A 17,275-nucleotide genomic window follows, 5' to 3' on the forward strand; every position below is an offset into this window, starting at 1 on the left:
TAGTTTAGTTGCATTTCAATTAAATAATAAATGGGCTTAAGATACACCTAGGCCCATTGTATGTTTCCTATGCAATTGTGTTCTGTTTTTTCCATATAGCACTGGTAGGGACCACAAGGGGGTTTTCAGCGAAAATCTTGTAACAAACTTCTTCTTCCTTCTTGCTGATACCTTCTGGAGTTGCCGGCATCCTCAAATTTGCCGTTGATAATATCAATTTCTCAGTATTTGTTTCTGCGATTGTTGCTTAGATAGTTAAGTCTATCAAAGTCTCAATTATAAGATTTTATTTTGGGAGTTGAATATCAAGATATCTACAACAACCATAAAGGGTTATATCTACTAGCATGACTTGCACTTAAAATGTGTGATTTACTCATGAATATCTCAAATTAGCCTCTCATTAATTTATCTCAAAGTTTTCGGTAATTATAGCTATAGTGCAGTTTTGACGTAAACTTATAGTAACTGTACTTTTACAATGAAAAGTAACTTAAATTACACTTAATTAGAATATTATCTCATATAATCATGATTAAATCATTAATTGTATATTAATTTCACCATTCTCAGGTTAGTGTTATTATACACATGGTCCCTATGCACTTTTATTTTTGTGTATAAGATAAAAATATTTCTTACGACATGAGAAACATTAAACCCTAGGCCATATGTAGGTAAAACGTAATTCATATCTTTTTCCTAAAAAAAAGAAGAAGTTTTTTCCTAAAATAAAACAAATGTAATTCATGTTAGCAAATTATTAACCAATTCGGCCTAATCGGATTAATTAGTTCTTTGATCTGCATATTTTATTTATTTATATAATTGAATTTCAAAGATAATGTTTGTAAATAATTTATTTAATTTACTTTTATTAAAAACTTAAATTATTTTTAGACAACTGCATAAATAATTTACAAAGAAGGCTTGAAATTATAAATTTATGCGAAGTGGAGCATCCGTTTTCTCACCAGCTTTATTTTTTCACAGCTCTATTGGTGATATGTGTCTCCATCCATAGCACTAACTACTTAATGCGGAATTGCTCAAGAACCTCACCAGTTCTCTTCCCTGTGATGATTCGAAATTCCCTTAACTCTTCATATTTGAATGGACGATAGAGGCGTTCATGATTAGTGTCTACCAACTCTTTTGGGGCCTCAACATTACCATCCCTTGATGCTAACATAAATGCACCAAATGAATAGCGAGTGGTTGTTTCCTTACATAGTACACGATGCTTCACATTGAGAAATCTTCCATTGCTCCAAACCTATATAAAGATATATTTCAAGAGCATGCATAAAATTTACAAATGCCAAAATAAGATTTAATTTAAGGAAAAATTATTTGTCCTTTTAAATGACACAATTTGTGTTATTTCATTCTCACAAAGAGATGGGACCCATACTTTTATTTTTTTTGTCCACTCTCTCTCATGATTTATCTCTTTCTCTCACTTAAAATTACACAACTTTACATTCTTAAAAATGACACACATTTTTCCCCTTAATTTAATATAAAGGAAATTTAAGCCAAAGTGCTATATACACTTACATGAGCAACATCTCCAATAATGCAAAGGAAAGACCCTGATTTGGGAGGGATAGCCACAAAAGAGCCAGAGTCATCCATCATCTCAAGACCACCTACATGTTCATCATCTTGAAGCAGAGTTATGAATCCTGTATCTGAGTGTAGTTCTACACCTAATTCACCTACACTTTCTGGGGTGAAGTTATATTTGACCATCCTAAAAATGAATGGCCAGTCTTTAAAAGCAGCACCCACCACGCCCACAGACTCAGCCATCTTTTGTGATATAATTGATGCCAAGTCATGAATTGCTTGGCCATATGCTTCTATTATGTGCCTGCCAAGCAATAAACCCGACCTAATCAACCATTGTTATAAGTATAACTATCACTACAAGAAAAAATCTTATTAGTGGCAAAATTTTATGAAATTTTGTCACAAATTCCTACGTCGCAAGTAAATTTCGTCACAAATTCCTGTGTCGCAATTTTATTTGTGACGAAATTTGATTATTTGTGTCGAAAATTGTCATTTGTGACAAAAATTATGACAAAATTTTTTCGTCACAAATAAACTTTTTTCTTGTAGTGTATATAATTCAATAACATTTGTAAAAAATTGATTCAACTCAAAAGCGTAAGCTATTAAGTGAAGGTTACTCTTATGTCTCTTTACATAAGAGTCCATTGAGTTTGATCCCCTACTTGTCTATGATAAGAAATTTTATAATATTTAACAAGGGTTCGCTTTTTCTACAGTTACTGCAGATAAGTTATTTGTAATAAGTCCAATACGACGTCGTTTTGGGGCGAAAATCATGGTATTTTTGTAATTTTAATTTATTTCAGAGTTATTATAGTTTTTATAATTATAATTTTTAATCTTTCAATTCCAAAACGACTTTGTTTTGGAAGTAAATGCAGATAACTTATTTACAGTAACTGCATAAATATTTTTCTAATTTAACAATTTTTATTTTTAACAAAATAGGGGCGGCGAGGAGTTACATTTACTCTAATATCATATAAAGAGTGAATTCATCCCAAAAGTTTAAATTATGGGTTCACTTTTTCTACAGCCGACGTAGATAACTTATTTACATTGAGTCCAAAATGACGTCGTTTCATGGCGAAAATCGCGTTATTTTGTAATTATAATTTATTTCAGGGTTATTAATAGTCTTTTTATTATTAATTTTAATTTTTTAACCCAAAACGACGTCATTTTAGGAGCTACATTCACTCCAGAAACATTAAAGCCTTAAATTATTAAGTCAAAGTCACATTAATAGTTTTAAATTATATTTGTGTAACAGTTAATATTTTATAAAGTTATTTGATTTATTTATTTTTTTCGTACGGGAGCCTTTTAGAGGTATTAACATAAATCTCTATTCAAATTTTTTTGCAAAGTTATTTGACTTTTGTGAGAACACAGAAAAGGATAGAGGGGCCTTTTAAAAAATGGACAGGTTTGGTTGTGCTCTACTTTTTCTTTTAAATCATTTTATAGAGTAGTTAATGAAAATGTGTGTTTTCTATATTTTTTAAAAAGTTAAAAGTCAAAATATAAAATAGAAACTACTGAAATATATTTTTTAAATTTGATTCTAAAATTAAAAAATAAATATAATTTTTAAACTATTTTTACAAAACAAAATAAAATTCAAAGAGGTTCATGTTCTTTGAATTTGATTCTAAAAATTAAAAATTAGATGTAATTTTTAGAATTACTTTTACAAAAAAGATATTATTAAGTAGAATTTTTTATTTTTTATTCTGAAAATTAAAAAGTTATTTTTGAAAAGGGAAAGGCTATATTTATAAACTTTTTGTTTATAAACTCTTACAAACTACATTAGGTATGACCGGTTATATTTCAAGATCAAGAGTGTATAACTGGTCATACTTAGTTTAATTTGTAAAAAAAAAATTGTAAATGGATCATTCCCTTATTTTGAAAATAGAATTCAAAGAGACCCAACACACCTTTTAAGTTTTGGTTTATGTTTTTTTACGGGACACTTGAGAATACTTGTGAACAAAATCAAAACACGAAAGAATTGTAAAAACGAGGAATTTTTTGAGAGTAAAGAAACCTGTGGTCGGGTGGGACATCCAACTGAGAGCAGAAATTGTGAACTGCTTGTGGTGATGAAAACATATCATATATTCCTAAGCCCTCATATAGAGGACTTTTTACAGTTGAATACACGTAGCCACTGCCACGGATGACGCTTTTGTTGCGCTTTTTGATCTCTTTAGGAAGGTCATGCAGATATTTAGCCACGGACTTCATATCAGCCATGAGTGTTATTGAAATAGGGTGGTTGATGATTCTGAAACACCCACATTTCTCACATGCCTCTCTTACTTTGTTGCACTCTTCTTCCTCACAAAGTTGCCGAAAATCCACCACCGGGACGCTATCCCCCATCTATGGACTTGGTTGAGGGAGAAGGGTACAAAAGATCTCCTTTATATAGAAACAATGATGCGTAGAGACAGTGAAGCCACTTTTTAAGTTATGGGTGTTGGAAATAGACACACAAATTGAAAAACGAAAAGAGAAACGAAAGAGAGAAATCGACATTTTATCCTGGTTCACCTAATGTAGGCTATGTCTAGTTTATCTGTACTATATTCACCTCACTGTCATTCATTACAAGTCACTCGATTTACTAAGGAATATAAATAGGATTTAAAAAACCTAACCGTAGTTATTCATGAGTCCAAGCCCAAACTACTAAGAAAAATAAAATTACAATAAGTTAAAGGCCCACAATAGTATCAGGCCTCTACGGGCTCGGGGGCGCTGCCCCCTGCATCCCTTCGGGGCGGCTTCCAAGAACCCCCGTCCGCTCCCTTGGAGCGGGATCCCAGTTGTCTTTCTGCTGACCCCGCCAACAAGGGCCCTTATCAATATGCAAAATATGAGTCATACCTAACAATGTGTGATAATTTTTGTTGTGAGTGAAAACCAACTTGGATATATATAGTAAAGGGTATAGGGTAAGTGTTTGGGATATACGACGATAAGTATGGTCTGGTCTCAGTGTGTAAGCTTAGTACAAATGGCTAAATAGAATCTGATAGAAAGTGTCTTCCCTTGACACTGTAGATGTATTTATAATAGTCATCATGAGTGGTTATAGAGGAAGATTGTGGGCTTGGAGTAGCTCTTCTAGCGATGATCATGGCAATTATGATGATAGTGGCTTTGACGTTACGAAATGAGGAAGGATCGTGGGTTTGAGGCCACGATCTGGGAACATTGCCAAGGGCGTTAGACGGAAGTGTCATTCCGGGGAAGTGGCCTCAGATCCCTGAATGGGCCTGGTCTTTGGGCTTGAGCCCATTGGTCTCACCAGGTATAAACTCGGAACAATTTTCAATACGACATTATTATGATAGGAGAAATTTGTGTTGAAGCTGACTCGTTTTCAAATTTCTGTCATGTTCGTGTTAACAAAATTTAACAGGGAAAAAAATATCGTGTTACGTGTCTATCTACAAACACAACACTGGCTCATATTAAAAAAAATTGAATTATTTGTGTTATGTCGTATTGTGTTAACGTAATATTGGTAAAAACAATATTCGGATACACAAGTTATTTATGCCTTGTCAATCAACTCTCATAATAAGCAGCAAAAAATTTATATATTGTTTCTCCTATTATGTAGCAGGAAAGTTGTACTTTCTTATCTCAAAATATAGTGTATGTTGAGATATATAAAAACCATTAAAAAGCCCTCACCCACCAGCTTAAGTTTTTGGGTTGAATTGGTTCTTTACATGGTATCAGAGCCTCGTGTCCCGGGTTCAATCCTCGCCGCCCCCCACTTTCTTTCAAGTGGAATTTCTTTGTTCGCACAGGTAGGTGGGCCTGTGCATTGTCCACTCTTCAAGTCCAGTGGGCTCTCGTGTGAGGGGGTGTGTTGAAATATATAAAAATCATTAAAAAGTCCTCACCCACAGCTTAAGTTTTTGGCTGAATTGATTCTTTACAATGTAATTATTTTACAATGTAATTATTCTCTCATTGCATACTGATAAAATTAGTAATATTTTTCTGTGTAAAAAATTTCTACCCTTATCCCTGACTTTTTCCTTATCAGTTAATTAAGGGTCGACAGGTTTCCACGTTAAATAATGTTTTGAGTTTGTAATTTTTCTTAACTCTGTTTTTTATGTGTTATACTGTCTTCGTATACTCAACATAATTGATAATCCCCCCTTCATGTAAGTCATAATATTAATCTTACACCTTATTTATATCTTCTTCCTCTGATGAAAAAAAAAAATTGAAGAGTGGAAAGTATGTTTTTCTCTACATTTTTTTTAAAAAGAAGGTGTACGCAGGATAAAAGATAGAAAGAATAATGTATAAGAATAACAACATTCTTATATAAGTGGAACAACAACGAGAAATTAATTATCAATAATCCATTTTATTTTATGGGTTTGGTGTTTGTCATTTTAAATGACATAAATTATATCATTTTAGGATAGAGATAGACACAGAAAAACGAAAATCATAAGAGAGAGAAAGTGGGTGAGTTTTTTTAATTTAAAATTCAAATTTTCTGTATCTGTATCTCTCTTAAAATAACATAACTTTCTGTCATTTAAAATGACAAACATTTTTCCCTTATTTTATTTTGCTTTTCAAATGTTGTTAATGTAAGATTGGCGAGGGACATAAATCTAGCGAACCACGAGTTACACGGACACGATCTAAATTCTCCGTGCAGACCTGCTGATTTGTTTTTTGCTAGAGCATAAGGACGAACAAACTAACGTGGAAAATTCCTCGTATAGGGGTTGCTATATGCATGTGATGACATATAGAAATTTCATTGCTAAGGAAATAAGAACTATAACGTGTTAGTAATTAAGTTGACATGTATAATTAATATATTTATGTAAACATCTTTAGTGATACGATGCCATGCACATCTTAAAATTTTTTATAATTATTGTGAGGTTCAATCCATTGTAATTTTTCTTGTTTTAATAAAAATGGGCTAAACTATGATTTATATGGGAGTGCAATATAAATTTCATTTAATTAAAAAATCCTTTAGTTTGGAACTGAATATCTATAACACTGATTATGGTGGATAATAGTGTAGGGCTAACGATAAGTCCATAAATATTTATAAAATCATATTTAATATATGCGTTCTCCGTACAGACCTACCGATTTGTTTTTGCGTTCGCGTAAGGACGAAAAATCTAACGTGGAAAATTCCTTGTACAGGGGTTGCTATATGCATGTGATGACATAGAGAAATTTCATTGCTAAGGAAATAAGAAACTGACGTGTTAGTAATTGAGTTGACATCTATAATTAATATATTTAGGTAAACAAGTTGATACAGAATATATTTTCGGTACTAATGTTGTATCAAAGATTTAGTGCATCCCATTAATGAAAATATTACATGTCAGCTAAAATACTTTTTTCTGTCAAATTTTTTCTCTCTCCTCTGATGTGTAAAGGTCTCATTCATGGGATGCACTGAATCTAAGTACAACAGAAGTACCAAAGATTTATTCGTTGATACGAGGCGATGCACATCTTAAAATTTTTTATAATTAGTGTGAGTTTCATGAATCCATTGTAATTTTATTTTTTTTTAATAAATATGGATTAAGTTATGATTCATAGGGGAGTATATGATATAGAGTCCATTTAATTAAGAGATCCTTTAGTTTAGAATTTAATATTTATAACACTGATTATGGTGAGTAATAGTATATACAGGGCTAACACTTATGAAAAATAAATTAGGATTAATAAGTTTGATTAGGTGTCCTTTGTATTTACAGTATGTTGGGAAAACAGTCGTTCCACAACTTGTCTCATCGACAGTTGTGAACAAAAAGTAATGTAAACTTTAAAGGAAGATCATCATGGTCTTTCAAACTTTGCAGAAGTATTAGAGCAAGCACAACAACATCTGAGATACCAAAAATCATGTCTTTAATATATAACAAGTAAGCCTAAACTTTTTGGTATTCTAACTTCATATAATCTTATGTTATAATATCTTACATTTGGCGCATCAGAGTCTAAATTATATAATTTATAACTCAATTATTTATGGGTTTTATTAATCTCATGTTAAAGGAGATAGTTATCTCATGTCATAGAGACAAATTAGTGGGCTCCACACCTGAAAAAATAACAGAAAAGAAAAAAATGGCACAGTTATCGAAGAGTGTGTAGGAGAGAAAACTTGTCTCATGTGACATGAGAATAGTTTTTCGACAAAAAAATTAAAATATTACTATTTTAATAAATAATTACGAATACATAGTTGTTTCGAAATTATCTACGGATCTATTATACTCATTCACGCCCAAATTAGACATGACTCTCAAGGCATTCAAGTCTAATTTAGGCGTGAATCATCTGGTGTTGACACGTGGCAAAAAAAGTCAACTTACGAACCGTAAAACTTTGGAAAGCCATAACTTTTGACTCGGGTATCCGAATGAGGTAATTCTTTTTTTGATTCCACATAACTTTTTGAGATCTACGCAATAACATCTCATTTGATATATTTTATCTCTCACAAACACAATTCAAATTTGCAATAATTGTATTATATAGTGTATTACCAAAAAAAAATTAAAAAAATTTTATTAATAAGAAAAACAAAATAAAGATTTAATTTGTGATTTAAACTCAAAAATCAATTTGAAAAATATGTATTAATAAAAGAATAATTAAATAAATATTCTAAACACTTGGTATAATATTATATAAATTTGTATATATTTTAATAATTAAATAAATAACCTTGCACACTATTTTTTTTCAAACACTTGGTAGAGAAAAAAATTAAAATATTGCTTTTTTAATAAATAATTACTAATAAGTTGCCGTTTTGAACCTAATTACGAATATATTGCACTCATTCATGCCCAATAATGGTACTATAACATTAAATTCAAAACTCAAAATTCAAATAACTTCCAATAAGTTGATTGCATTTTGTAAGTTGATTGTGTTTTGTATTTAATAGGAGATGATTGCGTTGTAATTTTATGAGTTGGTTATAGATTGTCGCCAATTCAAATAAATTTGCTGGTGGTTATTTGAATTTTGAATTTAATGTTATAGGAGTTGATTGCATTTTGTATTTAATAGGAACTGATTGCGTTTTGTATTTAATAGGAAATTTGGTGCCATCTTATTTATAGATGAGTTAATCCACTTGGTGCCATCTTTATAGTATCATTGTTGTAAATTTGAATTGTATTTGTGAGAGATAAAATATATCAAACGAGATGTCATTGCGTAGATCTCGAAAAGTTATGTGGACTCAAAAAAAGAATTACCTCATTCGGATACCCGAGTCAAAAGTTATGGCCTTATAAAGTTTTACGGTTAAACTATTAATTTTTTGTGCCACATGTCCACACCAGACGAGTCACGCCTTATTTAGGCGTGAATGCCTTGGGAGTCACGCCTAATTTGGGCGTGAATAGTCATGCCTAATTTGGGCGTGAATGAGTGCAATAGATCCATATATAGTTTCGGAACAGCTATGTATTCGTAATTATTTATTAAAATAATAATATTTTAATTTTTTTTGCCATAGTTTTTCCCATTATTTATTATGAGACATGATTAGACTTTGGGATTGTTTTTCTAAGAGATCAAAATCAAAATTACAGGGCTTTTTAAGCATGATTTTCTAAATTCATGAAATTATTTTTTTTATTGTGCAATATAAAAAGGAGCTCTGTATTCAAAACTGATTACAATTTTTAATCCGAATTGTTATTCCCTTTTGATTGATATTTTCGTGCATCGAATTGCGAAATAAAAAGAATGTATGATGCCTTCTGGTTCATATCATTCTTCTTGTTGCCTTTTGTCATGTTGGAAATCCAAAACTTTTTTTGTCACTTGCGTGTCTTGCAGCAAGTGTGTTTTTCAAATTAGTAGCATTGTAAAGCAATTGACTTATTATGCGACTTGAACCGAAAAAATAGAAAAAAGAAAATAAAAAAAAGTTGCATTTTGAAACTTATTTACGAATGTATAGCAATTAGTCTCGCCAAAAATGAGATGGGACCGGTCGCGCCTACTTTTGGGCGCATTAAGGGCTGGGTTACACCCTATTTTTAGCACGACTCACTCCGTGATGACACGTGACACATAATTTTCAACAGTTTTACTGTAAAACTTCGAAAGATCATAACTTTTGACTCAAATGTTCAAATAAGGTGTTTTTTTTTATCCAATGTAACTTTTCGAGATCTACACATGATGAGCTTCCAGCTTGCTATGTATAAAGGGTCAAAATTGCGCATGAAATTGATCTAAATACAACTAAAAGAAATGAAAATTGTGATTAAAGTGTTATTTTACTCTCAATAGCATTCTCATATGAAATTCTTGTATTTTGTATGGATTTCGATCCATTAGAAGAAGCTCAAGTTTGAAAGCTCTAGAAGAAAAGAAAGTGATAGAGTCAAGTAAGCTGGTGTTTTTCATCCCTCTATTTCACGGCGCCAGTAGTGCCAACAGGGACGCTAGAAGCGCCAAACCCATTGAAGTTATTGTCTCACGGCTCTAGTAGCGCCAGATTAGAAGTAGAAGAGCCAACAAGCTTTAAGCCCTGGTCCTTCGCGCTATAAGTGCCACTTTGGCACCTGGAGCGCCCCAACCAGATGAGGATACAGTTTCGCAGCGTTAGAAGCACTAGGTTGGTGCTATTACCTTACAAGTTACAACAATGATTGCATACAATGTGTGTGCAAGATGTCTTGTTCTTCCTAACAAAATCAATTTCTTTTTTAGGACTACGTGTAGACATAATCACATCAGAGTTATGATCAGAATTATTATCAAGATGATTAATCTTGCCTAGTTCAACATGTAATACACATTCAGAACTGACTTCAGTAGGCAAGTCAGAATCCACAGGCAATGCAGAATCCACAATCAAATCAGTATCAACATTATCAACCACATCAGGAATCACATTAATGAATGAAATTGAATGCTCAACTTGAACTCTAGAATGCTTTATGGCATCGAAGATACTAACATTCACATTAATATCACCAAATTCCATGGAAAAAGTACCAGCATGCACATCTATCTTAGTCTTGGAAGTTTTCAAGAAAGGCCTTCCTAGAATGAATGGGGGCCTATTGTTAGGAGATTCACCCTCCATGTCTAAAATGTAAAAATCAACAGGAAAAATTAATTAATTCACCCTAACTAAAACATATTCAATCAAACTAGTAGGGTGAGCATTACTCCTATTAGTTAACTGAATAATAACACTAGTGGCATGCAAAAGACCAAGACCAAGAGAATCATAAACAAATTTAGGTATAACATTAATAGAGGTACCTAAATCTAACATGCAATCATCAAATTTATAATTCCCAATAAGGCAAGGAATAGTAAATGTCCCTAGATTTTTGCACTTCTCAAGCATAGGTTGGATGAGTGTTGAAACATTTTGGCTCACGCGTACTAGTTCGTCCCCCTTCAGCAGCCTCTTGTTGGTGCATAACTCCTTCAAAAACTTGGCATATTTGGGAGTATGCTTGATTGCATCTAAGAAGGGAATGTTAACTGCAACCTTTCTGAACGTCTCTAGGATCTCCTTCTCTTGTGCTGCCTCTGCCAACTTCTTGGATTTGATGGCTCTCTGAAGGAAGGGAAGAGGAATAAGAATTTCAGGCCCATTATCAACTTGCTGCTTCTCTTGCGTTGTGTTTTGCTTAGCTTGTCTGTGTTCCCTTTTTCTAATGTTGTTTCAATCTCATATGCAGCTTGCTTGGGCTCTTCCAGTTGCTTGCCAGACCTCATGGATATAGCAATGATATTCGGATTAGGAATTGTCTATGAAGGAAGGGAATTATTAGTACCTTGAGGTTAGAGCTGCCCCAATGATGTTATTCATTGCCCAATCTGCGTTTGCAAATTCTGAATGATGGACCCAGTACACTGCTGAAACTGCAGATTGCTTGTCGCAAGCTGCTTTACCAAATCTTCTAGTGAAGGACCGCTACTGGTCTGCTGCTGCACTGGTTGCTGCTGTTGCTGTTGTTTTGGGGGTGCATATTGTTGGAAATTATGCCTCTGATGTGGAGGCGCAAACTGCTTTCTCTGTTGGTAAGAGGGAAAGCTCTACTGCTGGTACTGAGGCTTAATAGAGAAGACTCCTGCTGCAGCTACTGACTGGTCTACTAGAAGAAGGCTCTCTTGTGGAGTGAGAGAATGCACTGTCTGTGTCATTTCCAGTTTTCTCACTTGTAAAGTCAACTCGCCAAGCCTAATTTCTATTCTCTAATTCTCTGTGCTTGACGCTATTGCTGGTTTTTTCTGAGTTCTTGACTGGGGGCGTTTGAACCCGGAACACAGCATAACTGTTTTCTCTGGTGTCGAATTGTTGCGCATTAGCTTCCATATTCGTTATCATCTCTGGCCACAGCAGGTGTCTTGTCAACTAGAACTCCACCACAAGCTGCAACTATTATACTCATGTCCATGGGTAACAGGCCTTCATAGAAATATACAATCAGTAGTTGGTCTGAGATCTGGTGATATGGACAGCTGACACGAGCTGTCGAACTCGCGCAAATTAAAAATTATTTTTTTAATTAGGGTTCAGAAAATTTGCAGTAAAGTGGAAACCCTAAGTCGTCTCTCAAGGAAATTGTTTTGGTTAAAATCGCTTATGAGAACAGAAAATTAAAAGGGGGGTTTTAGATTTTGATTCAATAATTAAAGAGGCAGAATATAAATTTGGAATAAAAATTCGTAATTAAAAATAACCAACCTAAGGTTTGGGTTCCATGGACGTCTTTCCTCGGATAAGAAGATATCAGAATCGTGATTGATTTGTCAATCGGATCAGAATCCTTATTTTCAATTGACAACCCTCTCTAAGCGATCGCTTAGCATTTGATCAAAGACGATGCTTCTACTCATACAATCGCAGAGTATCAGCCCGCTTGATTTAAGGTCATAGGGTCAATCAACCTAATCATCAAATCTGATGATTAATCCCTTTCCATAATCGCAATCGCGAACCTCAGATTGAATATCCACGATCGCACGATATCAATCTGAGTTGGGAAGGGAAACAAAACTGATTTGAAATAAACGCAGATCCTCAAGACCAATCCATGGAATCCATTACCCTTAGGTTGATTAAAAGATTCTTAGCCTCGCATGGCTAAGATAAACATAATTGAAATGAAAAGAAGAAGAAGAAGAAAAAAGATGAAGAACGCAATTGAATAAAAACTCAGAGAGAACTTCTCTGTTGTAAAAACTGACTCCCAAGGGTTTCCTAGAGTCCCCTTTAAATAGCCGTCACGCAGGACGGCTAGGGTTTCATTGCTTCAGCCCAAACATAAAATAAAAAAACCGAATAAAATAAAATGAAACAATAAAACTTTGCTTTGGGTCACTTAAGTAATTGGGTTTTAATTTAAATTACAAGCCCAATAGTCAAACAAAACTGTAGCAAAACGCGTCCAACTTGGTGTCCGAAATCGACCAGCTTCTAGTCCGAATTGGGCTTAGAGCTCTGCATAAGAATTGTAGCTCTCTGTGTTATCTGAAAAACCCAACAAGAACGGAGTCAATCCGACAACTATGGACCGAGATATGGCCAAAATACAGAAGTAACGTAAAGCTGAAAAATTCTGACGAAAATAAATTAAACCCAATTAAAAACTAAAAACCTAAATTAACTCTAACAATCATTATTTTATTCAAATAAATCCTAAAAATACTAATCAAGAGTAACAAATAAGTGTAACAAAATATGTGTTATCAAATTCCCCCACACTTATCTTTTTGCACTCCTGGGCAAAAACTAAAATTGAAAGTAAATACTAAGATCAACCAATCCTTTCTAACAATTACCAAGCATACAGAAAATATACAAAGATCACAAGTCTTCTACAGATAAATCAATCAGGACAGAAATTCCCTAATCTCAAATCACAAGACCTGCTAACTGCATAAAAAATGGTTCCTCACAAGATGCTCTCAATTTTTCTCTCAAGTGTATCAGTTAATTCAGTATATCACTCAAATCAACTCAAGAAAATCATCCTACCATAGGCTTGCTCAAGTTCTACTTCTCCACTGCTCATAAATCATGCATGCACAAATCAAGAGGGCTTTATGCAGGGTTGTAATGGGGCTGAGGTAAAGGTATGGATGAATATGGAAGAGAAAGCTAAACATCCCAGAATTTTACAAAGAGCAAAAGTTAAGAACTAAACTAAGAACATAAAACAAAGATACTGAAAAGATAAACACTTTTTTTTCTTTTTCTTTTTTTTTTTTTTTTTTTTTTGTTTTTTTTTTTTTTTTTTTTTGTTTTTTTTTTGAAGAAGTAAAACCACATAGCAGAAATGAATCAGATAGTCACCCCCCACACTTAAACTTTTGTCCGTCTCGGGCAAACCCCCACACTTAAACACAGCATCACAATGAAACCAATGCTCAGTAAAACTCCAGGGTTTGGAATTAATTGGTTTTTCACTTAGGCTTGTAATGCGGCTTAAGAAATAAAAGATATAAAGGCTCAAAGGGGCTCACCAAGGGATAATACTATAAAGGACGGCTATCTGGCTAAAGTGGGTACATAAAAGAAAGAATGCCTCAATCATATTCATGCATGCAAGTGAAAAATGCAGTTTCAAAAAGAACAGGAGCAAGTTCTAGAGGACAACAATCAAGAGCAGAAACACACAAGAAAGAAAGCATGGCCAGAAGATATGCCATGTATGCGGGCTCAAAACCTCACAAGGGTAAACCAAGTCATGCAATCAACAGCACAGAATCAATCAACAGGTAGTTGTAATCCAAGAATCGAGATCAAAGCCCAACAGATTTATGCTATCAAACACTGTGATCTATGTCTACTCTATGTACCACTCAATAATTACCAGAAAGAAAAGGAAAATCTACCTATGAAAAAATCATAGACTAAAAGAAAGAAAGGAAAAGAAAAATGAAAATGCAAATAACAGAAAGAAAAGAAAAAGAGGGAAGAGAACTCCCTGAACTCCCTAAGGAGAATAAACAGCATCAAGCAGACTCTCAAACTGTTCTGAGCTCTTGCTGGAACCAGTTCATTTTTCGGATTTGCCATTACAGTCACTCCAGACTTCTTGGGAACCACTTGAAACGGGTTGACCCACCAGCTATCTGAAATGGGATAAATGATGTCGGCCTATATCGGCAATGTCAGAAGTTTTTCCTCCCACTCAGGTAGAAGGGTCTTGGCCACTATCACAGGTAACTGCTCATTTTCCTCCAGATATGCATACTTCAGATGGTCAGGTAGATCCTTCACTTCCAACTTAAGTGGTTGCTCAGTGGATGGGAGAAGTCTAGTGGGTGCAGGTTCTGCAGAAAACACATTAACATCTATGCCTGCAATCAAATTCTCAGAAATAGAACCTTCAATAATTTCAACAGGCAACTCAGAATTCAACACCAATGCAGAACCACTGTGCAAATCATCATTCAATACATGATTAAAATCAGAACAACACAAAGCTATCTCAGCACAAGCAGTACAGTTACTACTATCGGTACAATCACATGACAGAGCAGAATCAAGTAATGATGATAATTCTGGATATTCAGCAGTTAAGTCAGTAGAGATATCATCCATCATTTCATCAATTACATCCATATAGAAAATAGAATGCTCTTCCCTAGGAAATTTCATGGCATCAAAAATATTAAAATTAACCATGCTATCACTAAATTCTAAGGAAAGAGTACCAGCATGCACATCTATCTTAGTCCTAGCAGTTTTCATGAAAGGTCTACCAAGTATAATTGTACTACTAGGAATCTCACCCTCCATCCCTAAGACATAGAAATCAGCAGGAAAAATCAGATTGTTCACCCTAACTAATATATCTTCAACTACACCAGAAGGATGAACACTACTCCTGTTGGCTAACTGAACAACAATACCAGTAGCACGCGAGGGACCAAGACCAAGAGACTTATACACAGATTCAGGCATAACATTAATGGATGCTCCTAAGTCTAACATACAATCATGAAAAATAGAATTTCCAATAATGCAAGGGATAGTAAATGTCCCTGGATCTTGGCACTTCTTGGGCATGGGCTGGATGAGTGCTGACACATTCTGGCTGACGCTGACTCGTTCATCTCCTTTCAGCCTCCTCTTGTTGGTGCATAACTCCTTCAGAAACTTAGCATATCTTGGAATTTGCTGAATCGCATCCAAGAGTGGGATATTGACCTCTACTTTTCTGAAGGTGTCAAGAATCTCTTTATCTTGAGCTTTTGCTGCTTGCTTTTTAAACTGAGTGGCTCTTTGAGGAAAAGGTAACGGGATGTGGACATCAGAAGTATCAGTATTTTGCTTCCTTGAACCAGTGTCACCTCCTTGAGATGACTTAACAGCAGATTGGTTTGGTTCCTCCAGTTGCTTGCCAGACCGCAGAGAGATGGCACTAACATTGCCGGTTCCCTTTGGATTTGGAATTGTCTGTGATGGAAGGGAGCTACCACTTGCTTGTTGATTCTGACTCATTGATGTTGCAAGTTGGCCAATCTGTGTTTGCAGATTCTGAATGGAAGACTCAGTCCTCTGCTGGAACTGCAGATTGCTAGTGGCCATCTGTTTCATTAAATCCTCCAAAGAAGGGCCATTGCTACTAGCTTGCTGCTACACTGGTGGCTGCTGCTGCATTGGCTGCTGAGGGGCAAATTGTTGAAAATTTTGCCTCTGTTGTGGAGGCACAAACTGCTGCCTCTGCTGGAATGGTAAATTTTGTTGACTCTGATATGGGACATTTTGCTGATTCTGGTTCCATATGAGGTTGGGATGATTCTTCCAGCCAGGATTGTAAGTGTTGGAGAATGGATTATTTTGCTGCTGGTGCTGGTGCTGTGGATTTTCAGGAAAAACTGCAGCAACAGACTGGTCAACTTGGGAACCGCTGTCATGTAAGGAAGGACAAGCATCCGTGGGATGAGAAGGATCACAACAGATGCCACACAGGTTGTTTGTCTGTTGAGCAGAAGGTTGCACTGTCTGTGTCACTGCCAACTGCCTCACCATTGATGTCAACTCATCAAGCCTGTTCTCTATTCTCTGGTTATCTGTGCTTGATGCTCCTGCTGCTGCCACTATTGGATTTTGCATTGGAGAAGTTTGCACTTGGAACACTGCACTGCTGCTTGCTCTAGTGCCAAATTGTTGAGCATTAGCAGCTATCTCAGCAATCAGCTCCTTGGCCTCATTAGGTGTTTTATTGCTCAGGACTCCTCCACTAGCTGCATCCAGAAGGTTCCTATCCATAGGCAGCAGCCCTTCATAGAAGTAAACAAGCGGGAGATTGTCTGGAATTTAATGGTGTGGGCAGCTTGAACAAAGCCTTTTAAATCGCTCCCAATACTCATGCATGTTCTCCCCATTAGCTTGCCTTATGCCACTGATCTCCTTTCTGATTGAAGTGGCCCTGGATGAAGGGAAGAATTTCTCCAGAAATAATCTGGCCATGTCATTCCAGCTTACAATGGAGGAAGGTGGCAGGTAGTACAACCAGTCCTTAGCTCCATTGTCCAAAGAGAAAGGGAAAGCACGCAGCTTGATTTGTTCCTCATCCACCGCTGTTGGCTTCATAGTGCTGCAGACTATATGAAATTCCTTCAGATGTTTGTGGGGATCCTC

General features: G+C 35.0%; 2 protein-coding genes across 2 annotated transcripts; both read right to left on the reverse strand.

Annotated features, from left to right (window-relative positions):
• Positions 1-1,030: 1,030 nt before the first annotated feature.
• Positions 1,031-3,975, reverse strand: LOC133303793 (2-oxoglutarate-dependent dioxygenase DAO-like). Its single transcript, XM_061503769.1, has 3 exons — positions 3,638-3,975; positions 1,561-1,876; positions 1,031-1,276 (listed from the first exon to the last, which is right to left on the reverse strand). The coding sequence occupies exons 1-3, from the start codon at positions 3,973-3,975 to the stop codon at positions 1,031-1,033; spliced, it is 900 nt and encodes a 299-aa protein (XP_061359753.1).
• Positions 3,976-14,782: 10,807 nt separating this feature from the next.
• LOC133303794 (uncharacterized) lies at positions 14,783-16,903 on the reverse strand. The gene is made up of 3 exons (XM_061503770.1): positions 16,274-16,903; positions 15,731-16,087; positions 14,783-15,571 (listed from the first exon to the last, which is right to left on the reverse strand). Exons 1-3 carry the CDS (start codon positions 16,901-16,903, stop codon positions 14,783-14,785), a joined length of 1,776 nt encoding a protein of 591 aa, XP_061359754.1.
• Positions 16,904-17,275: the final 372 nt, after the last annotated feature.

The sequence above is a fragment of the Gastrolobium bilobum genome, unplaced genomic scaffold (assembly GCF_033153095.1).
Source record: "Gastrolobium bilobum isolate Gb01-03AN ecotype WA unplaced genomic scaffold, APGP_CSIRO_Gbil_v1 utg23138, whole genome shotgun sequence".
Lineage (NCBI taxonomy): Eukaryota > Viridiplantae > Streptophyta > Magnoliopsida > Fabales > Fabaceae > Gastrolobium > Gastrolobium bilobum.

Excerpts from the sequence above, each read along its gene's own strand:
- LOC133303793 (XM_061503769.1), bottom strand. The coding sequence starts at position 3,975 with ATGGGGGATAGCGTCCCGGTGGTGGATTTTCGGCAACTTTGTGAGGAA. Across the intron at positions 1,877-3,637 it reads GATGTCCCACCCGACCACAG|GCACATAATAGAAGCATATG; the intron begins GTTTCTTTACTC and ends ATTGCTTGGCAG. Across the intron at positions 1,277-1,560 it reads TTATTGGAGATGTTGCTCAT|GTTTGGAGCAATGGAAGATT; the intron begins GTAAGTGTATAT and ends ATCTTTATATAG.
- LOC133303794 (XM_061503770.1), bottom strand. The coding sequence starts at position 16,903 with ATGGATAGGAACCTTCTGGATGCAGCTAGTGGAGGAGTCCTGAGCAAT. Across the intron at positions 16,088-16,273 it reads CAATGCAGCAGCAGCCACCA|ACAATTCCAAATCCAAAGGG; the intron begins GTGTAGCAGCAA and ends CTTCCATCACAG. Across the intron at positions 15,572-15,730 it reads AAGGAGATGAACGAGTCAGC|TCTCTTGGTCTTGGTCCCTC; the intron begins GTCAGCCAGAAT and ends TCTGTGTATAAG.